This window comes from Tachypleus tridentatus, chromosome 4 (assembly GCF_004210375.1).
Source record: "Tachypleus tridentatus isolate NWPU-2018 chromosome 4, ASM421037v1, whole genome shotgun sequence".
Lineage (NCBI taxonomy): Eukaryota > Metazoa > Arthropoda > Merostomata > Xiphosura > Limulidae > Tachypleus > Tachypleus tridentatus.
This window is the reverse complement of record NC_134828.1, coordinates 25,519,209-25,545,663: the sequence shown is the minus strand read 5'-3', so window position 1 is coordinate 25,545,663 and position 26,455 is coordinate 25,519,209. Positions and strand designations below refer to the sequence as shown.

Genomic DNA, 26,455 nt, shown 5'->3' with positions numbered 1-26,455 from the left:
CTCTTTATTTGAGAAAGTGGACAACTTGGTTTTCTAAACACATTTGAGTAAATTATTAAAAGACCTAGTCACTTGTTGATCGGTGTAACAGGACTTCTTATAACAGATGAGACACAAACAAGTGAAAAAAAAACCCCATCAGTACTGAAGTTAATTCTACTACTTACACGCAGTTTTTGTGAATTATTTCTATTGAGTGTAGTAATTATATAAAAACTTAAAATTACTGGATATTATGTAATATGCAGTCCCTACCGGTGGTGAATGGTATTAAAAAATGTCGATAATTTAAAGGTCGAACATAGATTCCTGGGGTTACTTCATTCATTTCTGCTGAATGGATATAAAGTTATATATCAAAAGCATTGCTAATCGTATACAGTGGGGTCTTATTATTATAGAAAATGGGTTTCGATAACCGTAGCTGATGAACCCGTCGTGTAGCTATGTGCTTACCTTTAAATAAACAAACTCTTCGCATAAAAATCAATCGATGATAAAATAAAAGTCAAACCCGTCTCCAAGGCGTTTGGTTTGTTTATGGTTGTTAAATAAACACGCTGGTGAACAATGTGTTTAGTACAAAAAACAATCATCCTTGCCACAGTCTTGTCATGTCTGAAGTCACATGATCCCAACAGCCTGATAGTATCTTATCAAGCTGACGTTTCACCTAAACTAGTCACCTGTAGTTTGTCGTTGTACGTCAGATTTGGTGCAGTGCACGTGTGTTTTGATGACAGCAGAAGAGATTGTATGACTAATGATTTTCAAGGGCGGAAGGGGTGGGGATAATGGCCATGTCTATCTCCATGACAGTTTTTATGTGATATTACCCGTGTACGTTTGATGACACGTTGCATCTTACAACCAAGAAAGCAATGTCTCCATTAACAAGGGCATGTGTAATAAATAACCACAGTCACTGGTCTTTATCCCAGATGTGATTAATAAGCCATTTTGTATCCTAAACATCAATTCCTCATCATAGAAAGCTGTGTTAAATCCACTGATGTGGAAGAATAGGGGAAGTTTTTTAAACCTAAGTGATGTAGTGTATTTAAACTTAACTACAAACCGATCTCCCTTTTCTTTGTTTGAATTATATCCACGTTGTAGACGGTATTGGTTAAAACACACACAAGTAACCTGGTTTGAAAATAATTCGAGGTTTAAAAATCTGTAACAATTTTAATTCTCAGGGTCTTATTTCCAATCGTATTTGTAATCTTCTAACTTAAAAACAAACAAACTTCAAGAGTTCTTGAAAACAATTTTAGTATTTTATGTAACACGGTAAAAAAATAAAAACTCCTCTCAGTGGTTCAGCAGAAAGTGCAAAGACTGGAAACGCCAAAAACCTGAGTTTAGATACTTGTGGTAGGTACAGCACAGGTAGCCCATTGTGTAAATTTGTGCATAATTTAAGTAAAAAGAATTAACAGAGTAAAAAGTCTGGGGGTAGGGCTCTTGAACCTCCGTCACACCTAACACGTTAGCCCTTTCAGCCGTGGGGTGGAGACATTATAAAGTGATGGTCAATCCCTTTATTCGTTTTTGTAAAAGAGTAGCCTATGAGTTGGGTGTGGTTGGTGATGACCATCTGCCTTTTCTTTAATCTGTCATTGCTAAATTAGGGATGTCTAAGTCAGATAGCCCTTGTGGAGCCGTGCGGGAAATTCAAGACAAACCGAACTAACACAGCACAAAATGCTTTGTTGTTGGTGAACTGAGTCAAGCGTAGGGGGAGCTAGTGTTCCTTCAGTCCGTCAGGTTCGGCGCCCATTGAAGGTTGTTTTTAATGTAAAAAGTTTTATTAATAAATGCCATAAAGCAGAATGTATTTCACATTTTTCAAACAATACCAGTAAGAGTTTCTCAGTTTGCCCCTGAAGAAGAAAGGTCCACCTTTTCTAAAGCGCTTGGATTGTAGGTTTTTGTTTATTTATGATAAGTACTGTAGTTTATTTTTGACAATCTTAGGATAATATATGAGCCTCTGGTAAATCAGTGTTAAAAGACCAAACACTGCAGTTTCCACATACCCTCACTTGAGCTAGTTGTCTGTACAGCTAGATTCAGTATGTATCATACTTTGGAAGCTGGGAACTTTGCATAATGTAATAGGTCTAATACTAATGTAAAGTTAAGTAACAAGTAGATAGGAGATTGTTGTCATTCGTAAACTCGTTCGTTAATAACCTCTGTTAAGGCCCTGATATACAGATGTAAAGAAACAAAAATGAATGCTAATTCGGTAATATACGTATGTGTGTGTGTGTGTACATGGGTAATATACGTATGTGTGTGTGTCTGTGTGTACATATTATATTTCACTACCTGCTATCCGTAACCTGTAATCTTTCTAAATGCATTTTCAGCCTAATTGGGTCTTATTCACGCCAATTAACGTTTCAAGAAGATATAATACAAAATGTTTTGTTATTAACTACTTGTTTCGGGAAGGTTTCGTGCCGACGTAAATAAAATTATACTTTCAGATTCGGATATTATATTGCTGTAAGAAGGAATAAAAGTAATACTAATAAAATGGTTTGATAGTTGCAACCAATGAAAATGCACCACTTTTTTTTTGTATATTTTTAAATAATAAATATTTGTCACGGTAGGTGTCACTGTATGAACTTTCCGTGCGAGCATAAACATTAAATTTCGTTTTCCTGAACGGGTTGAATCCGGCATCTCTGTAGCATGGCAAATGAAACTTAATTAATGCTTTGAGCGTTGTTTACGATAAATATTAATGACAAGGTAAGTTTTTCAGCAGATGTAATTTAAATACTGCCATGAATAAAATCCCGTTGAACTATCGTAATATCACGTTTTTAGTGAGAGCACGGTTGTGCTAAAATTTGTGTGGTCTTTTAGCGGTATCGAAATAAAGTTATTAAATCGGACTACGCAAAGTATCAACGCTTCAAAGAGTTATTTCTCCCTGATCGTTTGTAAATAGTTTTTGTTTATTACCATCCAAATTTCAGTTTTACTGTTATGATTTAGAAGTATAAAAACTGGAGAAAATAAAATGGGAAAAATTTGTATAATGTATTATGATTACGTTGCTTTTAGGTTTCGTGTTTACTTTATTATTAAAGCACGTTTATAAAGGCCCGGCATGGCCAGGTGGGTTAAGGCGTTCGACTCGTAACCTGAGGGTCGCGGGTTCGAATCCCCGTCGCACCAAACATGCTCGCCCTTTCAGCCGTGAGGGCGTTATAAAGTTACCGTCAATCCCATTATTCGTTGGTAAAAGAATAACCCATGAGTTGGCGGTTGGTGGGAATGACTAGCTACCTTCCCTCTAGTCTTACACTGCTAAATTAGGAACGGCTAGCGAGACTTCGTGATAGACCTAATTTGCTCATTTTCAATATCTGACTACGTTTAGATTTGGAGAACTTTCATATGAAGAGTTTGTTGGGTGTTATACATTGTTAGATTCTTCTGAAATCACTGGAAGGGTGAAATTAAAACTCGTTTGTAACAATGAGTAGGAAATTATGATCCTTATTTCTTTTTTCTTACCACAATAAATATTATAAGCGTAATAAAAAATACATAAAAGTATCAGTACTGAAAAGAATGGCACACTGTTTTCAACAATTCTTAGAACGGTGATTACACAGTTCGTTCTAGTACCGAGCGATTTACAACAATAAGTAATTCTAAAACTAAACCACAGCTTAATCGTACGAAGATTTGGATAATAATAGGTGCTTGTAATCTTGGTGATATATTTCTATATTAAGAAACCCAGGTTGAAGGGAAACTTCCTCTGTTAACTTACACATGTTATGAAATCATTAAATGAGTAACAACCATGTATTTTTTTTATATGTACACTTCTTATAGGACCGGACCGGAGAATGCTTGAAGAGAAGTGGTGTCAATGTGTTAATCACTTCTTTTAGCAACATGTGTGCATTTTTTGCTGCAGCTATCATTCCGATCCCAGCTTTAAGAGCCTTTGTTCTTCAAACAGCCATTTTGGTCATCTTCAACGTAGCTGCCATGTTATTGGTCTTCCCAGCAATCGTCAGTTTGGACCTTCGACGACGAGAAGCCAAACGAGTGGATTTCTTCTGCTGTTTTACTGGGTGTGTTAAATTTGGATCATTAGTATTATTTGAGTAAGAATTCATGAACGGGGAGTCCAGATTAGTTTTTGTCAGGAGTTGAAATGATTCTTGGTTTGAGATTATGTAAAGTAATAATAATGATAACTGTCTGTTGTACTTAATAAGCATGTTTTAAAATACCGTGAACGTGTTCCATAGGAGTACGCAAGTGTCACCCATATGCAACATAGAAGAAGGCAGAAGAGGGAGCTTACGTGACACCGCGAGATTGGGATCGACGTCATCATTATGTCATCTTGTTTCGTCCAGTGAAATCCCAAAACGTCAGGCCGTCACCAGAGCACTTCCTCCTGATCGGAATCATGTTGTTACGGTACTAGCGCCCCCTACAGGAAATCAAACGCCTAATTGTTGGACTGAAAACAACAATAACACAGGTATTCATTTCTAGTTTTGTAAGGCAACAAAATTTTTAAAGGAGACTTCGCCTTTGTAACATTAGCTTCAGGGCGTTTCTTTAATAAATGTATATTTTACAAACTGGAACAACGTAGCTAAAGGAAAATAAAAAGTTTTATTCTTAAAGAAGTATTAAACTTTTTATTTCGAAAACATTTATAAGATTTTATATTACTGCTACTTGTCTCCGTAGTAAAATAGTGTTTTAAAATTGGAAATTGTACACTTAACAAACGTGTTATTTACCCGATAGGGGGCTGAGGGTCGCCTGGAAGGGTCAACTTTTAACCAATGTAAAGTAAGTCAATAGTTAGTTACTGAGATGTCTCATAAAGAGCGCTTAACGTGCGCTCTGTAGACTGCAACGCAGCATGACATATAAAATTGAAAAGTAAGAAATAAAAATATTTGTTTCTCTTAATTTTGGTTTTATTCACTCTTGAAACAGAAGACTTTCGGAGACCCTACAGAAGTACATTAATATATATGTACACAACCAAACGTTTGTAAACAAACAAATAACAACATCTTTCTAAAAGATTACACCAATAATTGTCTCCATATATATTTATTAAGTCTACTCTTTTTGTGCATTAGGTTGCGTTATATATCATCGAATGCTAAATATATTTACTTATTATTAAATTGCTGTAAACATTATGCTTTATGACGCTACTTCGTTTTACTTGACGTTCGGGTTTCCAGTCAGGAATTTAAATAAAATCTTTTCATAATATTTATGGGGATTTCGAGCCATTTTCATCTCACCGTATAGTAACCTAAATTAATTTGGGTGTGTGAATAGTATTAGGCCATTACACCAAATGTATCATTAGGTATTGTATAGTGTACCAAATGTGTAAGGATTGTATCAGATTTTTTTTTCACCAAAGAAAATATAAAGGGTAACGTAAAGACCTAACGCCATCTTTGATTCGCCCCCCCCCCTTCTACTTTGGACTTCAGTTTCGCTTACCTAGTCTCTTCGAATGCCTAACTCTGTTTCTTGGTGTGCTTATCCAAGTTGTGCAGATGCGCCCTGAAGAGGTGAAAGTTCAGTTAACAGCAGAATGTGTAGTGAGTTAAATAATGCGTTAGTCAAATCATTATAGTTCCAATTTTACCACTTCTCTTTGTTTTACCGGGTTTACAATACATTTGATGTTTCACTTCTCTTTGTTTTTACCGGGTTTACAATACATTTGATGTTTGGTAGTGTTTACAATACATTTGATGTTTCACTTCTCAAACAACGGTTTACAATACATTTGATGCAATTGTTTTACAGGGTTTACAATACATTTGATTTTACCGGGTTTACAATACATTTGATGTTTCACTTCTCTTTGTTTTTACCGGGTTTACAATACATTTGATGTTTCTTCTTTGTTTTACGGGTTTCTCATTTTGTTTTACCATTTGATGTTTCACTTCTCTTTGTTTTACAATACATTTGATGTTTCACATTTGATGTTTCACTTATCTTTGTTTTTACCGCGTTTACAATACATCTGAGCCTGGCGTGGTCAGGTGGTTAAGGCACTCGACTCATTATCCAAGGGTCGGGAATTCAAATCCCCATTACACAAAACATGCCGTAGGGGCGTTATAATGTGACGGTCAATTCCACTATTCGTTGGTAAAAGAGTAGCCCAAGAGTTGGCGGTGAGTGGTGGTGACTGGCTGCCTTCCCTCTAGTCTTACACTGCTGAATTAGGTACTGCTAGCGCACATAGCCCTTGTGTAGCTCTGCGTAAAATAAAAAAAAAAACAATACATTTGATGTTTCACTTCACTTTGTTTTCAACAGGTTTTTACAATACATTTGATGTTTCACTACACTGTTTTCACCAGGTTCAACGGAACATCTGCCCAATTCTACGTCAACAAAGGAACTTGTTGAAGACAGCAAGAAGAGCGCGAGACAGAAGTGTATCGAGACATGTACTGGGGATCGGCAGGGGTGTATCGGGTGGTCCCTGACGTCGTTTGCCACGCATCGATACGCCCCCTTTCTGCAAAAGAATTGTGTGAAGGTGTGTGTGCTAACAAATACTAGAAAGTTGTAAACACTTTATAAAATCGCACTGTAAGAAAGAAGTGCTTCGTTAAAATTGCGCAACTTGGAAAGTCATACTTTTTGGCAAATGAGGATATTTCCTTTAGCAAATGACCGTGCAAAAATCAAATTAAAAATTATAGACGTATAAAAACAGTATTCTGGTGGTGCCCACAAAAATCCTGACCAATTTTTAAACTTTAATTCCAGGTTCTCACTGTCGTGTTGTTCCTTGTGGTTACTGTTGTAAGTGTCTGGGGGTTGTTTCGTGTCGAAGATGGCCTCGACATCACAGATATTGTACCACGTGACACCAACGAGCACAATTTTCTTCACTTTCAAAGCAAGTACTTTGGATTTTTCAACATGTTTGCTGTCACCAAGGGAAATTTTGAGTATCCAACCAATCAAAAATTGCTTTACGAATACCATGCAGCATTCACTAGAGTGAACAAAATTATTAAAAACGATGATGGTGGACTCCCAGACTTTTGGTTGTCACTTTTTAGGGATTGGCTGTTAAGTAGGTATCTGTTTTAACCATCTTTTATTTTCTGATGCAGTATTAAATATATTTTGTGTACTTTTTCCTATGTTCAATAATACAAGTTATCAAGCTTTATAATTTCTTTATAGGTTTACTTTTGGCCTTTCTTACCTATAATGAAAATAGGTTGCAATAGACAGTGTAAATAAGCTAATACTAGACATTTCTTGCTTTTCATATATGTATTTTTTTTTTTTTTTTTGCTTGAATGACACATTTCAAATAAAACTAAAGAACGGTTATGAGGGTTAATGTCCGGGTAAAGATGTCTGGGTAATACATCTAGATTTTTCTGTTCTGGACCTTGACATCGCGACCATGTATGGTACATAAATACGTTTTTCACACAGGATCTTCAAACTGCTATCTAATCTGGTACATCTAAACTTATAGTCTGGACTTTTGACATTGCGATCGTATCTGATACACTTAGAATTCGTTCACTTTGGACCGTTGCACCACAGTAGTACGTGTTGGATTTAATTTGTTATGCTTTCTTTTATATTTACTGTGAATTAGTTATAAAACATTTTCGTTGAAACCAGTGGTCTTGGCGGAAATATTCACTGTAAAAGAAGTAAAAACGCATTATGATTGCATAGGTTTAAAATTGGTGCTAATTTTACTGCTATTTACAGTGCAGAAAACCAACATTATTAAATATTTTTGCCGAATTGCCCTAATTACACTATCAGTGTAGTATATATAACACTTGTGTTCGACAAGTTTGAACAAAAACAAACAATGTATAAATGAAGAAAGTCTGTGGCATACGTGTGTGAACCTTAAGTTGTGAGGTCGTTAGGATGGTTTGTCTTTGAAGTATGGGAGTTAAGTGTGTCGTAAACCCAAGATGTAAAAGCTGTCTCTGCTTGAATATCAGTACCACACTTAAAGCCAGTTGGAAGCTGTGAACAATATGCTGACCTAACCCTAAAAGTGATTCATACCAAGAACGTGAGAAAACTCTTGTATGATGGATCCGTTGATGATGGACTTACGTACAGCTTTCATCAGACTCACGAACTTTGAATCGTGCAGCTTGTTTTTACAAGGGGGGACAGATCCCCTTTCTAGCTGCAAATGTTTTAAAACAAAATTCCCTGCACAGTTTGTCAAGAGAACGGAATTATTTCTACTTCACCCTCACACGAACGTATTTGATCAATGCATTCTTCTAAGGTTTTAAAGTACGTCCCGAAGCAAGGACAGACCACTAAACAACGCCTGTTCGCACGAACATATTTGATCAATGCATTCTTCTAAGGTTTTAAAGTACGTCCCTCAAGCAAGGACAGACCACTAAGCAACGCCTGTTCGCACGAACGTATTTGATCAATGCATTCTTCTAAGGTTTTAAAGTACGTCCCTCAAGCAAGGACAGACCACTAAGCAACGCCTGTCGTAATTAAGTCATTCTCTGTGTTACGAGGCAGTATTTCCCGCAAGCTATAACTCATGCTGCTAACCATTCATTCTAACAGCCACCAGGTTCAAACCATACCCTCGGGGCGGGCAAAACGCCGCTTGTTGAGCGAGAGGAGATTGTCGAAACACGGGTTTCTCAGCAGCAGTGAGAAGGGCACGGGTATTTCGTGAGATCTAAACCCTTAAATAACATGAGGTCGCTTGGGGTCGACGTTGAATACTATTTAGTTCAGAGATTATTCTCTAAGAGTTTCCATTTGTACATTGAATTGTGATGTTTAACAATAATATGTTGCCAGTCAACTTCTCACTTCAGGTTTTCGAAACACTAACTAACGAATAACCTGTGAAATAAGGAAGAAATATACGAAAATACTAATAACCTCACATTTGTTATTTGTGGGAAACAAGCGACAATACAAATAATTGCAGAATATGGGAGAATTTTGACGAAACTTTTCAGTTTCCTGACGTTTAGGTAGTGTTTGCACATTAATAGTGTGTACAACTAGTGTTAGTAAAGACCTACAGTGTACTGTGTGCAACTGGTGTTAATAAAAAGAGCATATACACCATAATAACCCCAATTTTCAGTACACAGTTTGCTCCACTGGCACGTGAGATTGTGGGTGGAACTATCACGTAGTCACATGATAATAAACAAGGACCACGCCTGATAGCACGTGAAGAAAACTTGATATAAAGACAACTGTTCAGTAGTCATAGTTTCTTTCTATTTCGTGCTTAAATCATTCGTTGTCAACTCAACTTTAACTTTGTTCCATAGCATAAGAGTAGCATTCCATTATAAGACCAGTTTTATAATGTAAAACCCATCTGTCATACTCTAGTATTTCCATTGGTAAATAAAGTTGTATATCCACGTTGTCTACACACGTTTAAATATATATGTATATCTTGGTAATAGAAGTGTTTAATCTTTATTTTGTGTTTTTTTAATTTGAAATATTATTTTCCTCTCAATGAAACTGTTTACAATCAGGCGTAACGGGATACAAAAAGTTTTCGTAGTTGTACGCAGCATAGTTAACTTTGTTACTCATGTTGATTGGGCTTTTGTTTCACACTTCAAATATATGAACAAAAGGCCAGCAATTAAAATATGAGAACCATTCATATTTTGTCTACTTTTAATGGTTATTTCTGCAAGCCGAACAAAAAAAAATTACGAAGCACTAATATTTGTAATGGTCCCCCGTTTCAACTTCTCTATCCCCTAGTGATGAGTCACTGTACTAATCACCTGAACCGAGATGAAGACATCGGCTGTCAAAGAACCTTGGCAACTATTCAACGAACAGTCTTAACTTCATGTTTTATTTAGTTAACATTCCTTTGAAGTCTACCGACCGAATGCGCATATATGTCCTCCTGCATGTATTTCAATTTTCGGATTGTAAATTATCGTCCTGTTTCACTAATGCGGCGTACATGCCGTTAACGTGCTCGTTGTCTGCCCTTGGTAAGACTTGTAGTGCGCTTCGCGGAGAAATTATAATTAAATAATCATAACAGACTGTAATGAGTAAATATGTTGTTTTATTTTGTTTTGTGCACTGAGAACGAAGCTTTTCTTCTACCGTGTACAGGATGTTTGATTGCTTTATTAATCAAAGTACGATAAAAGAAGTAAACACATCTCTGAACTTTTAAATTAGACAAATTTTATAAAACACGAAATTTTTAATACTTCGATCTCAGTCGATACATTCGTCACCATTTTGTTATTCATAAACCGTCTTATAATAGTTTAATTTATTTGAAAATATGAAATATTATGTTTTATGTTGAATTTGCTTAAAACTGGTTAACCCTAGAATTACCAGCAGGTTCAGAAACTATCGGCTTTTTAAACCGATTTTTTTACTCTATTTGTTAATGCAAATAATGTTTGTTCGTGTTTTTATTGTTGTGTTGTTATTTCTCTACATCGAATATTTAATAAGAACAGCGTAGGATTTATTATGAGCTTCCAAACAAACACCTGCAACAATGAAATGTATGTGTTATATGTTAATATACTCGTATTTTTCTTTGTTGAAATGTCAGTATTGTCGCTAGTTGCTTTATTTGTTAACACAGTTTTAGCTGTTAGCAAGTTTCATAAATCTGAACTAACGCAGTTTGATAAAAATGCCCGTGTGTCTTAGGTCTACAGAGAGCTTTCGAAAAGGATTGGAAAGAAGGCTGTATCACTCAAGAACGTTGGTTCCCTAATGCTACCGATGAGGCCATTTTGGCCTATAAGCTACTGGTTCAAACAGGAAGAGTGGATAACCCTGTTGATAAATCACTGGTAAGTATATTACATTGTTGGAATGGTAGATAATCCTGTTGATAAAGCTTTAGTACGTTTATTACGTTGTTGGAATGGTAGATAAATCTTTTCATAAACCTTTATTACGTTGTTGGAATGGTAGATGTTTCTCTTGATAATCCTTTAGTACGTTTATTACGTTGTTGGAATGGTAGATATTCCTGTTAATAATCCTTTAGTACGTTTATTACGTTGTTGGAATGGTAGATGTTTCTGTTGATAATCCTTTAGTACGTTTATTACGTTGTTGGAATGGTAGATATTCCTGTTAATAAATCTCCAGTAAGTTTAATACGTTTTTGTTTTTCAATATTTTAAGATTGAGCTGCATAAAATGCACTAAATATAAAATATAACTGTTGCTTTTTTTTAACACTCGCAAAAGATTTATAGGAAAACTATGCCTGGTGATTCAAAATATGGTTTTAAATGAGCGAACCGTAATAGAATGTTGTATTTTTGTTTAAGGTTACCACAGCGCGTCTTGTAGACAAAGAAGGAATCATCAACCCAAAGGCTTTTTACAACTACCTGTCGGCATGGGTATCTAATGACGCCCTCGCTTACTCAGCCTCTCAAGCCAACCTCCAGCCTGAACCTCGGGATTGGAGACACGAACCTCAGGATGTGGACCTCAAGATCCCTAAATCCCAACCGTTAGTTTACGCTCAGATACCATTCTACCTGAATAACATGGGAGACACTAACAAGATAACGAAAACTATCGAGGACATTCGGATGTTGTGCCAGAAATACGAAGAGAAGGGACTGCCAAACTTCCCCACGGGGATCCCTTTTGTTTTCTGGGAGCAGTATATTGGCTTGAGGTTCTATCTGTCCCTGGCTCTAATCTGTGTCCTGACAGCTATATTCCTCGTAGTTTCTGTTATCTTGGTAAATCTCTGGGCTGCTGCAATTATGGTAAGAAGTTTTGTTTTTTTGTCGATTTTTTTGTCTTGTAGAATTATGAGAAGTTGTTGTTTTGCTGATGAATTTACATCTACAACTGTTCTTTTGGACTATTAATACAAACTTGTCGTCTTAGGTTGCTGTTTTGGCCGTCATGGTTGTGGACCTTTTTGGTCTTATGGGAATTCTTGGAATCCGTTTGAGCGCTGTCCCTGCTGTCATTTTGATAGTGGCTGCTGGGGTTGGAATGGACTTTACAGCTCATATCACCATGGTAAGTAAATATACAGCTCATATCACCATGGTGAGTAAATATACAGCTCATATCACCATGGTGAGTAAATATACAGCTCATATCACCATGGTGAGTAAATATACAGCTCATATCACCATGTCTTAGACATCACGTTTTTGTTTGTTTGTTTGTTTGTTTGTTGTTTTTATGATACCCGAAGGACCCTAGGAAGAAACCTCTTATGTTCGTAGTACAACCCCATTTTTTGGTTTGTTGCTTCTGTTTCTGTGTGTTTATATTTAACATTTAGCGAAGCTATATTTAATTACTTGATTCCGTAGCAAGTGTCTACTTTTGTAGGGTTTCTTGACCAGTATTGGAGACAGGAACAGAAGAATGGCCATGACATTAGAACACATGTTTGCTCCCGTTATCCATGGTGCCATGTCCACTCTTCTAGGTGTCCTCATGTTGGCTTTCTCAGAGTTTGACTTCATCATCAGGTAAGCTGTGCAGGGATGTTGAGTGACTTTAAGGACTGGTGGTGCTGGTGGTAAGGAGTGTTTTAATACATTAAAAAAATGAATCGTGTATCTCACGTGAACCTAGTTGAGAGTGAACTACATACTGTGATAAAAATGTGACCTTATTTAAACCACAGTGTCTGGGACATTAATGTGGAGAGTACATCACTGACAAAAAAGGGTACTTTATACGTGTGGTAAGGAAAGACTTTCTTTGAATGTAGGGGCGTGGTAGAGGAAACTAGGGAGACCGTGGGTTAAGTTAACTCTGGTACACATAAGATAGAAAGCCAAGTCGATTCCTGTTCGAATAATCGGTGTTATGAACATTTTAATAAATACAGATCAGCGTATATATAGTTTTGCATATAACTGCACCTTCACTTAGTTTCTACAGATATAAGCTAGGTCAATAGTTTCAATATTATACACTTGAAGTAGTGAGAACAATATCATCCCTTGTATGTACTTTAACATTTCATTATGTGTGGTCTATTATAATATTAATCACGTGCTTTACTGGTAAAAACTTCCTAAAACATGGAAGACGACGCATCGCTGTCACAGATGTAACTTAAGCCACCAGCCACAGTAATTCTTTCTGCAAAATACTGATTTTTTTTAATTTTTTTTCGCATTACTGCTTACCAACATTCATTGGTTGGCCGAGGTATTACGTCGAATACTATTACACGTTAGGGATAAGATAGAAGACAGTATGAGAGGAGGATTTATTGACATCGTAAATCTCTCTTCATTCTTCAGAGACCTGAGAGAAATGTTCGATGAAACTTGTAATGGGAAAAGAAACAAAACTTGTTAAACTGCGAAGAGGAAACGGTTAATATAAATCTTCTGTTGAGAAATTTGGTTGAAATCAGTTTTCTGGTGAGAGGAAATCTTCTGCAGAGGTGAAATTGTGGAAATTTCTGAAGAGAGTGGATGAATTATTTCCAGTCTTTGATCAGAAATTAGATCAGTCTGATTATAAAACATATTATAAAACAATTCCTTTTTCCTAATTTCCAGAAATAAAAAATCACCAGATGTAAGCGTTCGTTTGGTATTCTAAAGACAGCTGGTATAGGTATTGAAACTTTAATTAAAATAACGTACAGAACAACGTTTGGACCTTCTTAGGTTATCCTTAGGTTAACGAAGATAGTTAGCAACTGTTGTTAAGAAATATATATGTGAAAACGGCTCGTTTGGGTTGAGAAAATATTTTACATAGAACTGTTGTTAAATGTTCTGTATCTTGTTTTATTTAGCTTTATTTTTTTTTTTTTTTTGAAGCGGGTTTCTTGTCATCATCAAAAATACGTTTTGTTTTTTTCTCAGTCACAGCTTCAGTCATTAAGTTAAGTAAGTTAGGATTGGAAACGGTGTTACTGGGGGAATAGCAGTGTCCGGTAATGGCTTACATTACACTATTCTAAGACTTCAGAAATAAATGTAGTATTTTGAAAATTTTGTTATATTGTGCGACTATATAATAAAAAATGGCCAGTGACATTTTTTCTTCACTTATCCAGTGTATAGGTTTATCTCACGGTGACTACAGAGCACGTGCACTTCAACAGTATATTTGATTCAAGGTTGTTTTTTTTTTGGTTAAGCGTAAGGCTACACGGTTAACTACCTCTGTTCTGCCTACCGCGGGTATCGAAACCCGATTCTTTGTAATAAAAGTCCCGAGAGCCCCGCGCTATTAAAGGAACGCAAGCGCTTGTAAATTGTCACAATGTTCCGTATGTAAAAAGAATTTTACGCTGTAAAAAAAAAAAAAAAGGTCACTCGTAGCTTCTAATTTACTTAGGTGAAAATACAAAAGTACGTTTCATGATTAATAAACAAAAGTATCCAATCGAATGGATTTAAATACGGAATTACTAATGTAATGGATATTTTTAGTTGTTACTTATGGGAGGTCCTTACACATTGGCGACCCAGCTCGATACCATCTATGACCACGCCAACACAAACCTTTGAATAAACAATCTTAAAGGCTAATGTTAATCCAAGTATTATCATTCGAACAGGGTGGGCCATAAAGCCAAGACGGTCGCCTCTAATCAACTGTTAAACCACAGGGGCACAGCCTATCCTGCCCTTGTAACTCCCCATCTATCCCCCATATACCTTGTGACCAGTTCTGTTTGTTTCTGGTGGTGGAAGGGAATTGTCGCTTTTAGTGGGTGGAAGAGGTGGGCTCAGCTGTCTTTTGTTCAGTGGCTTTAGTTTTCTTTTGAATGTTCTTGCCGTTTTTGTTCTTGAACGTGTGGAAAGTGCGACATAAATAGTTGTATTCAACGTCCACACACACACACGCCCAACACCACAGTATGTAAATAGTTATAATATTGTCAGGTGAATAAAGTTGTCCAGCGCTGCTGATTTCATTAGCGAAGTTTGACCCGAAGCGATAGCCGTTTCAAATCTGTGGTAATGAGAACCTGGAACTGCACTGTTTGCTTGCACATAGGAAGGCCGACTTGGGGCCACCATCACGCAGAGGCTCCAGGGCGAAAGGGAAGGGGGTGGGCAAAAACGTGAAGAATAGAGTGTGCAGGTGCTTAGGGAGAGACCCACACTCGCACTAAGGGGTTCTTGAATCTAGGGCTTCACCCGTGACTGTGGCAAACAAAATCAGAGTTGGAAAAAAAAAAAGGAACTTTATATGTTCCAGTCTATACGTTCACAGTGGGACGTTATTCATTCCACTGAATCAAGCTAAAATAATGTCTTTTTTTAATACTTTAACGTATAACTAACGTATAGTAGCCCGAAAGAAACTTTTTAATGAATTGAACTCTTGAGCGATGTGTTAATATTATTTTTTTATATATTGAAATGTGCGTTTGTAAGATGTTAATCATTTGTTATAAAAGCAAAACGAAAGCCGCTGTGTTTCTGGTGTAGTTAATTGTCATTGTGTGGTAAGGCTTACGCTAGGATTTTCTGTTAATGCCCTAGGCTGTATTAAAGTGCACAGTATTGCTACATAATATATTAAATTATCCACCTTACCCGTATTCTTGGGTTTCTTGCTCTGAATTAAAATATTGCAATAGTCTAAAGTAATGACGGGCAATCTAAACTATCCGTGAGCCACACATGAAGATTTTAAACACCCTGAGGGGTGCAAGCCCCCGTTACCGGTCATAAACCAAAAATTGTATGCTTGAATAAAAATGAGATACATATAACATATTAAAGTTTTAAATAGCATTCGATACTGATGACTGAAATATTACAGCATACAAAAATAAAAAAGACCCTTTGATGGCCGTGCGGTGAGTCTGAGGGCTTACAACGCTAAAATTTTGATTTCTGTACTAGTGATGAGCATAACATAATTCGATTATTGTGTAGCGTTGTAGATAATACGACTAAAAATAACTTACCACAGTTTACATTTTAATAGTTTAAATTAGCACTGATGCACGTCGGCTTTTTTCTCGTTGTCACTGTTCACAGATAGCGTCAACTTTCTCAGTGGCGGCTCGGTATGGCCAGGTGGTTAAAGTAATCCGAGGGTCACGGGTTCGAATCGCCGTCACACCAAACATGCTCGCTCTTTCAGCCATGGGGACGTTATAATGTGACGGACAATCCCACTTTTCGTTGGTAAAATAGTAGCCCAAGGGTTGGCGGTGGGTGGTGATGACTAGCTGCCTTCCCTCTAGTCTTACACTGCTAAATTAGGGAAGGCTAGCACAGATAGCCCTCGTGTAGTTTTGTGCGAAATTCCAAAACAAACGAAAACCTAACCTTCGCAGTGTTTGATATTCTGTTTTTGATGCACGGAAGGATCAGGTTGATACCTAGAGGGCAGCACATTGCCCACCACAGCTCCAGAACGTCAGTAACATGTACACTACAATATGTTATGCGTATAATTTTATTTCTTAAAAAAATAAAAAAATATTATTATGTCAGGCTCAGAGAAAACAAACTCACACAGTTTAATTACTGAATTTTTCCTTTTCGTCCGACAGATGGCTAGTGTTAGATTTATTCAGAAACGCTGGATGAACAATTTGAAATATTTTAAATTTATTTCAGGTATTTCTTCTACGTCCTGGTTGCCCTTGTATTCATTGGTTTAATAAACGGATTATTGCTTTTGCCCGTGTTGCTTTCCTTGATTGGACCGCCTGGCGAGGTATCGGGTTTTTGTTTCTTTTATTGTTTCAATACAAAAAATATGTTCAAATGATGCAGTAGTGTTTTTTTTTTTTGTATATTTGTTTTTATATTACAATTGTATAAACTTCATAATAGTAATGTAATAATAATATTATTATTATAAAGATTGTATGGCATATAGAAGGGTCAACTGTAAAAGCTAATACAAGTGGTAAGATGTTGGAATTTTTCCTGAACCTTGTATTTTTGTAAGTTTATTTCTGTGTCGTTTATTTAATAAGAAAAAATAAAGAAACCCCTAAGTGAAAATTTGTGAACTGTGATTTTCTAAACAAAGGTAAAGAAGCACAATAATTACATTATATCATTTTTGTTTGAGGTTCCTTAAAGGCTAATTAATTAAGTTTTGTTAAAACGTCGAGTTAAATAAGTGGAAAAATGTGATTAGTTTGATTTTGTTTTATGAGTAGGAAGTTTGCAAATTTAAAGTAGTTTTATTCGTAAAGCCATGTTGGTAACTAGCAACTGTAAACGTACAACACTTTCGTCTTAGTAATGTCACCGCAAACGTGTAACATTTTTGGCAAAAAAAAATCTCTTAAAATACAAATACTTGTTAATCGATTTCTCTTCTTTGTTAAACCATTTTTAATAATATAGGTGATTCCTAAGGATGATCCAGACAGAATAGCTACTCCATCTCCAGAACCCTCTCCACCAAGACCTAGGGCACGGACATCTCAACATTTTAGTGGTCGGCGAGTGTACCCCCGGGTCAACTCTGAGATCTCCCTCAGCACTATCACGGAGGAACCTCAGTCCTACCATTCATCTCACGAAATTGTCGTGCAGCCGGAAGTAGTGGTAGAAACGACAACTATAACTAATACAACGGCGACGACTGGCGGAAATGTAAGCACCGAAACAATAAAATCGGTAGATACAATAAAAGTTTTGGCACCAGTGTGTGCTATTTTGTCTGGAAAACGAAAAAAAAAAATATTATAATATCATTTAACTATATCGAAACGACGTTTTTGTTTCCCCAACAAGCTTAAATTTATTTAAATAAGACTATTTAGCTAAGCCTACAAAAGTTAACCTCTTTATGTGTTGTGCGTCTTCCCGATATTAGATTTGATTGGTAAAAATAATAATTACTTGTTCTTGAAATTTAGGGTCCAAACCTCACCACCACGTGTGTGTCATCAGATAACACACATACCAGCAGCTGCTCTGCAAGTCCGACCGATTCTTGCTCCCGAGTTCTTCATACAAACACAACGCAGACGGCTGTTACAACAAAAGTCACCACCACCGCCAAAGTGAAAGTGGAGGTGCACACCCCTCTTCCAGGTGGGAATTTGTTGTAAAACGATACCTGAGTGCTAGATTCTTTAGCTTTTAGTGGATAGCCTTTATATTATTATTCTATATATATTTCAATCATATAAAGTATATATTGTTAAAATCAACCAGCGAAACTACAGTTTTTGTTTATTCGAATTTGTAGCGCCATCTTATGACAATAAAATAAATTATTTAGAAACAAAATAAAGAGTTCGAATTTTAGGACTGCATTGAATTTGTCATTAAAATAACGTTTTAAAACAACGGTTTTATTTTTAAAAATTAAATAATTTTATTTTTTTCCAATTTTAAATTTACAAAAATATATTATGAAACATTGTTTCTTGTTTACACAAATTTATTAAACGACCTATTCTAACAGGGGCGGTAGAGAGGCAGCATAGCTGTAAACATCGAAGACGGAGAGAAGGAAGTTCTTCCCGACAAAGTGATGGAGACACTGATTTGAGTAGTAATTCCAAGTCCTAGGTACATTTATATATTTTCTAAGTTAGATGAAAAAATAACAATTGTACGGCAGAAGAGAACAGTTTTAATAATATGTGACAAGAAAAGCAACATACATCGTATACTAACTAATTTTATCCAGTTGGTTAAAATGTAGTTAAAGATGGAATGTACACACACACACACACACACACACACAACACACATATAAATTAATTCAGTTATCAGTATACTGTATCCAATTTAATAGGCATTTTTAAAGAAAACTGATAATTTCTACGTGAAATTGGAATATTTATTATTATTATTTAATTCAGAACGGCTGGTATGGGTATTAACAATTTTACTGATAAGCAGAGAACATCGTTTCGACCTTCCTAGGTCATCTTCAGGTTAATAGAGAGTTTGAACTGATCGTTGCCTAACGCATGTCTTAGGGACGCGAGTATAAACGGGTACAGGATGGTAGGGGGCGTTTGTTATGAGTGAAATTTCCAGAATATTTTCTGGGAGTGATGAATCTTGACAGTTGAAACGCAATGATGAGTTGCGTAAAACTCGTAAGTTTATTTTTACGTTGGCGTGTGATAAAATATGATCCAATAAGTTTGAATTTAACCTAAAATATATATATCAACCGTAAATAATGGTTTCATTTTTTTTTTTTTTATCTCCAGAAACACGGTGTGCTAAACAACTGTATGATATTGCTGTGGCAACTCGGACCATTACTAACTCCATACTCTGACGTATGCATATTTATAGCTGTATAACCCAGAATTAACTTATATGACTGTACATGAAAAACAACAGCATCGGTACTGCATCATGCCGCACTGTAACATACAGCCTTGATGTGTATAAAAAGATGACCATGGTTCCACTGAAGGTTGTTGTGCTAAGCTGTATGACAGAGAAAGGTTAACACGCTTGGTGTATTTCACGAGGGAGCTGTCCAGTCTGTCGAACCAAAAAGTTCTCCACTGTTGTTATGTATTCATAGTTTTACACGTCTGACAACTGTCTTCACTTTATCAGTCTGACGACGATATAAAAATGGAACAGTGATCCATCTGTATCACCGATTGTTGCCTCACTGGTGTCACGTGTCGTTTGTTGACTTGTGAGCGAAAAAAAAAAAAACGTTTTAAAATTGGGAAACTTTCGTTAGTCGAGTTGTGATGTAAGCTGAATCTTAGAGCAACACTCAGGCATTTTTTTTGTAATTTTCTTTTTCTATATATATATAATTGTCATCTGACGTCACAGACAATTGGAGTTTGAGCAGTATTAATCGTATCTATAAATAGTTTAACAAATATCTCTGCTCATAACATAACGTAGTAAATACAAATAGGTAACTAAACACGGCAAATAGTATTATATCGTAGTTGTGAAAAAACGTAGAAGACTTACTGTCGTCGAGTGACCTTTCGTTTCGAAAACGTCTTTTGCTCAAAAGAAGAAAAAAATCTTTTACATGCGTTTATATATTTGAAGAAGCGTACTTTATATTTATGCGAGGACAGACCACGAGTGATGTATCGCAGGTTCGCGGAATTTCGGTCAATAATCAGTGACTCGTTTGGAAATGTTGCTCTCTGAATGAACATCTTTGTGTTTTACTGTCGCATCGTTCGAAAACAAAAAAAGCTGAGACCACGTAGTGACCTCCAACGGAATTTTCAAGAAGTAGATTTTTTTGAGGAAATCGGTGTAAGCACGAGTGTTCAAAATATCTATTTGTCTGAATGAACGACAACAATATAATGAATAATATATATAAATGAATACCAAATGATTTGGCCATGGAATACAAAAACTGTGAGAGTTTCATATTACAAACGAGATCCTTTAAATTCGAATCGAGTGGAAAAGGAGGAAACACCCGGTTGTTTTTCAACGCATTAACGTCGCTGAAGTTGACACAGTTTCGATTATCAGCTGGGACGATAAATATTATTTATTTTGTAAAATAAGTGCTCTGTTCTGTAAGACTATTTTATTGTAACTTTAAAAACAAAATTGGTATTAACTGATCCCATTATTGGTTGTTGTTGTTTTGTGTTTGTTTTTTTCGTTTCTGATGTATAATAATTGTAAGAAATATTGTAGATAATGGCGACTTAAAAGTCAAACATATCAAATTAATGATTTTACCTTAGTAGCTAACTGTGCACTGTGTATATTCTAATAAAGCCCAAAATGGGAATTAGTCTAAATAAGATTTTAAAAAGATTCATGGTTTTGTATCTTGTTAAATAATGCTATTTTGTGTGAACTTCCCAGCTGGACAGTTTGCTTGAAAAAAAATGTTCAGTTTAAAGTTTTGAATCTGCCTCTTCGGGTCAAGGCCAAACGCTGTCCAGATTTAAAAAGCCTATCCAACAGCGGCGTTTGCAGGGAGAAACGCCTCCCACCCAAGGACTGGTTTATATATATCATGTCTGTGGGAGTCGTTAATGAAGGATAAACGGGATTAATTATGTGTGTGAGGACAGTTAAGAAACTTGCTTTTCGGGGCATGTCATCAGCTGCATCTTTTTTAGGGGTAACGTAGTGGGTAAAGTGCTCGAACGATAAATAGGAGTGTTTTTGATTCGCATACCACTGACACTGCACTTCAAATTGGGGCCGTGGGTTCTCTACAACAATCAAATACCACCATTCGATCAGCAAAATAACTTGCTGTAAGAGTTGTTGAACAGCTGCCCTATAACCTTTCAGTTGAAGTTTAGGAACGACCACTCACTCGTAAAGTTTTGCAAAGAAACTCGAAACAGAATAGAGTATGCCCGAAAAGTCCAGAAACAACAGCGTTTCTTGATTTCAAACACGTGACTGATTGTTGTTATAACAGCAGGTAGAGTTAATCCACACTTGTAGAACATATTCACTAAAATTCAATGTAGTGGCTGTGGTTTCAAGGTTTTTCTTGGACACCCTCTGCAATACAGCTTGTCTGTATATATAATAAATTCATCAGGTTAGGACCAATATTGTAATCTTCATTCCTCTATCAAGTTCTTATAAACATTTCGATTTCTACATACATTCGAAGTTTGGATATTAAGTGGCACAAAACCGGGTACACGTGACCAAAATGTCTTTGTTTATGCAAATACTCTCATTTTGGAAACAACTGTTTCAAGAAAAAGTTTCCCTTATATTACTATTATTGATAAAATACCTGATTTATTAAATAAGGCTACTTCCCGAAGTGGTTTTTGTGTATTTTAATTTAAATCAGGTGAAAAGTGATATCAGTGTAAACACTAACATTATCTTATCTCTAATTTCGGAATGAAAGATCCTCGAATCTATCTTTTTCCATTTAAACAAATCAACCATTTCAGGAAACTCGCATCATCAGAGTAATTTAAAATATCAAATTATTCAAGAGCTTTCTTCATCAGTGTGTCACAAACTACACTTAATGGAAGGAAGACAAATATTTGAAATAACGTGTAAATTTCTTCTGAAAGATTTGTGAATTCCACGACTAGTGGTGGATACAGGATTTTTTGGTAAGGGGTGGGGGGTATGATCGACTAAGTAACAGTGACTTAAACCCGACCCCAAGTAAACTTTTCCTTGTTACTGCAACGTAAACTTCATGGAATTTAATTTAGAAACAAAGAAGAGAAACATATATGACTCTGAACTCTCATTTATTGATTTTATTCTAAAATATCAAGTTACAAAGTAATCGTACAGCACTATACTGAATCACACAACATGTGACAATGAACTTTCATATATCCCTAAATAACATGTTACAAGTAAACATACAGCAAAAATATTCTAATTGAGATGATCAGTACTTTATATTGATGATCTCCCATTAATTTACACAATTTTGGTATGGGCACTGGGGGATGCATCCCTCCCCTCTGTATCCATCCCTGTCCACGACGAATTTTTTTTACTACCACCAATTTGAAATGCCTCCAACCCAAGAACGACGTTACAATTGGTGAACAAGATGGAAAGCAACTGCCCAACAGGTACTCGAATTGATTAATAGGACTTAATCGTCATCCAAAATGCACTAATTCGGATCGCAGTTTAGTAGTAACGAGCTCCTAACCATTAACCCTCAGATATGGACGTTTGTCTGCTAACCACTGGACCACGTCTGGCCTGTGAAACATTTAAATATAATTTATTTATTGTGCTAAATCTACTGAACCATTTTTTAAAACTGAAATTTGAGTTTTCAAGTTTAACAGTACATTACACGTGCATGGGCTTGATGGCAAGGTCAGAGACTTCTTGGTCAAGCAGTTATCGTGCCGGACTATGGATTCGAGGTTTCTCAGTGAGCGACTTGTTACCATAGAAATAAAACAAGATAAAAACGCACTTTGAGGCCGTGAGTGCATTATAAGAGTGAGGTCCAGTTCCCACTCTTTCGTTGAAGTAGCTAACGAGTTGGAGTGGGGGGTTTTAACTGCTTTCCTTCCTTCTGTTCTCTAACTTCCAAATTAGGAGCGGCTAGCTCTCGTGTACTCTAATTCAACTACAAACAGATGGTTCAAGGACAGCCTCACCTAATTTAGAACTAGTGCCTAGATGAAATATAGCCAGCAGTAATTTATGCGACAAAGATTATCTTAGCTGGACCGAATACTTAAATATAAACTTTTAGTGTTTATAACGCACCCAGAGCTCAAAGTGCGAAGCCCGTCACGAACAAATCTACCACTACGCTAACTTCTGGTCCAGAACCAGCCCTTCATAATTGGGTTCTTTATTTCAACAGTACTTAGTAGTAGTAATATATATTTTACGGTTGTTAAGCACGAAGCTACGCAGTGACTTATGCGTAGTGTATTCGCCACAAATATAAAAACCCGATTTTTAGCGGTATAAGGCCTCAAACGTTCCTCTGAATGTCTAGCAAGGTCAAGCGATTATCGCTTCGATTCACAATCAGCGTGTCATGAATTTGAATCCCCTTACTGCTTGTGCTTTAGTTGAGGGGGTGTTATAACGTTAAATCAACATTCAATTGATAAGAAAGATTAATCTCACAGTTGGCGATGAATGGTAGGGACTAGCTGCTTTCCCTCTTAGACTGTCATTGCAAAATTAGGGACTGCTAACGGAGAGCAGCGCCCTCTTGCGTGAAAATCAACAAACTTTTAATTATAAAATTTTGGAATAACAAAATCATCATATGTTGCAACTTTGAACAAAACTATCTTTACTAAAGCATTCCCGAAATTTTAACACAGTGAAATATATTTACATACTTAAAAGAAATGAAATATCGCTTCTTGATAAAGCGGAAACTTGGTGTTTCTCAGGGTAAATGTTCACGACGATTATTCCATGTTTATATTACAGGATTTTTGTTTGTTTGTTTTGGAATTTCGCACAAAGCTACTTGAGGGCTCTCTGTGCTAGCCGCCCCTAATTTAGCAGTGTCAGACTAGAGGGAAGGCAGCTAGTCATCACCACCCACCGTTAACTCTTGGGCTACTCTTTTACCAACGAATAGTGAAATTGACCGTAACATTATAACGCCCCCACGGCTGGGAGGGCGAGCCTGTTTGGCGCGAACCCGCGACCCTCAGATTACGAAGCGCACGCCTGAACGCGCTAGGCTATGCCAGGCCCTATATTACAGGAAATGACGAAAATGGTGAGGCTTTTAAACCTCTCTTTTCACTACACAATTGAGGGAATAAAATCTTCTGAAGTCATCTTAACAAAATATAGATTTCCGGCAATACGAAAATGAAATGTTCAGGAAACCGGCTCTTTAAGTGAATATTTTTACTAGCTTTGAGAAATTCCTTGTAGCCATACTTGTTCTGGGTACAAATGCACATTTTCGACTTGAAATTACTGAAAACCGTACAAAAAATAGTCGCTTTGTGTAAAGGGGAGAATGTGGCGAGTCAATATATAGTACTGGCGGTTTCAGTTGAAACCAGTTCTTTTATTAACTTGAATTTGGATTCCTTTGTTTACCATGTTAATTTTTGTGTGTTTTTGAATTTCGCATCAAGTTACACGAGGGCTATCTGCGCTAGCCATCCCTAATTTAGTAGTGTAAGACTAGAGGGAAGACAGCTAGTCATCACCACCCACCGCCAACTCTTTTACCAACGAACAGTGGGATTGATCGTAACATTATAACGCCCCCATAGCTGAAAAGGTGAGAATGTTTTATATGAGAGGGATTCGAGCCCACGACCCTCAGATTACGAGTTGAATGTCAATAGACAAGAAATTAATTGTCGACAAGTAACATATAAATAACGATGCAGTACCACTCATATAAAGAACCTTTAATTTTATATAATGAGAGAGAAAACCGATGATGGTCAGTGTATTACAAGGGTTCGTTATTGTCTCGGGTTGGCATGGCCAAGTGTCTAAGACTCGCAATCTGCAGGTTTAAATTTCTATCCTACGAAATATGTTCACCCTTTCAGCCGAAGGAGCATTATAAAGTGACAGTCAATTCCACTGTTCGTTGACACAAGTGTAGCCCTAAAATTGACGATGGCTGATGCCAAGCTGCCTTCCATCTCGTCTTTCACTGCTAAGCAACAGCTAGCCTTCCTGTAGCTCAGAGCGAAATTCAAAACCCTGTTACCCTAATCAATGTTTACATGAAATAAGGAGTAGACGTGGAAGTTTTTAAAAGATTGTGATATTCTGTAAAACCGAATACTCCATAACATGTAGCAAGAATGTTAATGAATGTTTAACAAAGTTTAACCATTTGGATTCTCACATTTTAAGCCAGTAGAATTCATACAGAGAAACATCTTAAGTATGCCGTGGACAGTTAATGTCCTAAACAAAGGAAAGTTAAGTGTATTTATTTCTTATAACAAAACTATAACCATTCATCCGGTCTCCCCAAAATGAAAAAGTCTCGCTTACATAGTGAACACGAATTGTTTCTACAGCTAAGTATACAACATGCTTGTCACCGAAGTACAAATTCCGGAAACCAAAGATAATTACAATAAACATTTTGTTTGTATTGTAGGTAGTGAATGTAGTGCTACAAATTCCACAGTCACAGTTAAAACAGTTTGTGTAAATATTTTCTAACCACACAAATTCATTAAAATAATGAGAACCACACTGGTTATTAACTAATCACAAAGAAATCAGCACAAGATGAAGACGAAAACCTGAAAATAATTAATATTTAATTATGATACACTTACTGTTGTGGATAGCAGTTTATTACACTTACTGATAGTGTCACACACTGTCAATGATAATATTACACTTACTGATAGTGTCACACACTGTCACTGATGGTATTACACTTACTGATAGTGTCACACACTGTCATTGATGGTATTACACTTACTGATAGTGTCACACACTGTCATTGATAATATTACACTTACTGATAGTGTCACACACTGTCATTGATAATATTACACTTACTGATAGTGTCACACACTGTCATTGATAATATTACACTTACTGATAGTGTCACACACTGTCATTGATGGTATAACATTTTCAGTGTCACTGATACTGTTACATACTCTCAGTTATGGCATTATAAACTGACTGTCATTACATATTAGCTGTCACTGATACTGTTATAAACTGACTGTCATTACATATTAGCTGTCACTGATACTGTTATAAACTGACTGTCATTACATATTAGCTGTCACTGATACTGTTATAAACTGACTGTCATTACATATTAGCTGTCACTGATACTGTTATAAACTGACTGTCATTACATATTAGCTGTCACTGATACTGTTATAAACTGACTGTCATTACATATTAGCTGTCACTGATACTGTTATAAACTGACTGTCATTACATATTAGCTGTCACTGATACTGTTATAAACTGAGTGTCTCAGACGACAATGATATACTCAG

At 36.3% G+C, this 26,455-nt stretch overlaps 1 protein-coding gene across 3 annotated transcripts in view; it reads left to right on the top strand.

The window, feature by feature from the left end:
* Positions 1 to 20,791, top strand: part of LOC143248717 (protein patched-like) — a 109,208-nt gene extending 88,417 nt beyond the window's left edge. For all 3 annotated transcript variants that reach the window (XM_076497375.1, XM_076497376.1, XM_076497374.1), the window contains 13 exons: positions 3,874 to 4,118; positions 4,299 to 4,537; positions 6,414 to 6,595; positions 6,829 to 7,141; positions 10,765 to 10,910; positions 11,400 to 11,852; positions 11,977 to 12,114; positions 12,436 to 12,578; positions 16,668 to 16,767; positions 17,412 to 17,663; positions 17,930 to 18,107; positions 18,484 to 18,590; positions 19,247 to 20,791. In XM_076497375.1, coding sequence (XP_076353490.1) covers positions 3,874 to 4,118; positions 4,299 to 4,537; positions 6,414 to 6,595; positions 6,829 to 7,141; positions 10,765 to 10,910; positions 11,400 to 11,852; positions 11,977 to 12,114; positions 12,436 to 12,578; positions 16,668 to 16,767; positions 17,412 to 17,663; positions 17,930 to 18,107; positions 18,484 to 18,590 — 2,496 coding nt within the window. In that variant the 3' untranslated portion in view covers positions 19,247 to 20,791. The remainder of the gene's footprint in view (positions 1 to 3,873; positions 4,119 to 4,298; positions 4,538 to 6,413; positions 6,596 to 6,828; positions 7,142 to 10,764; positions 10,911 to 11,399; positions 11,853 to 11,976; positions 12,115 to 12,435; positions 12,579 to 16,667; positions 16,768 to 17,411; positions 17,664 to 17,929; positions 18,108 to 18,483; positions 18,591 to 19,246) is intronic.
* The last annotated feature ends 5,664 nt before the right edge of the window (positions 20,792 to 26,455 follow it).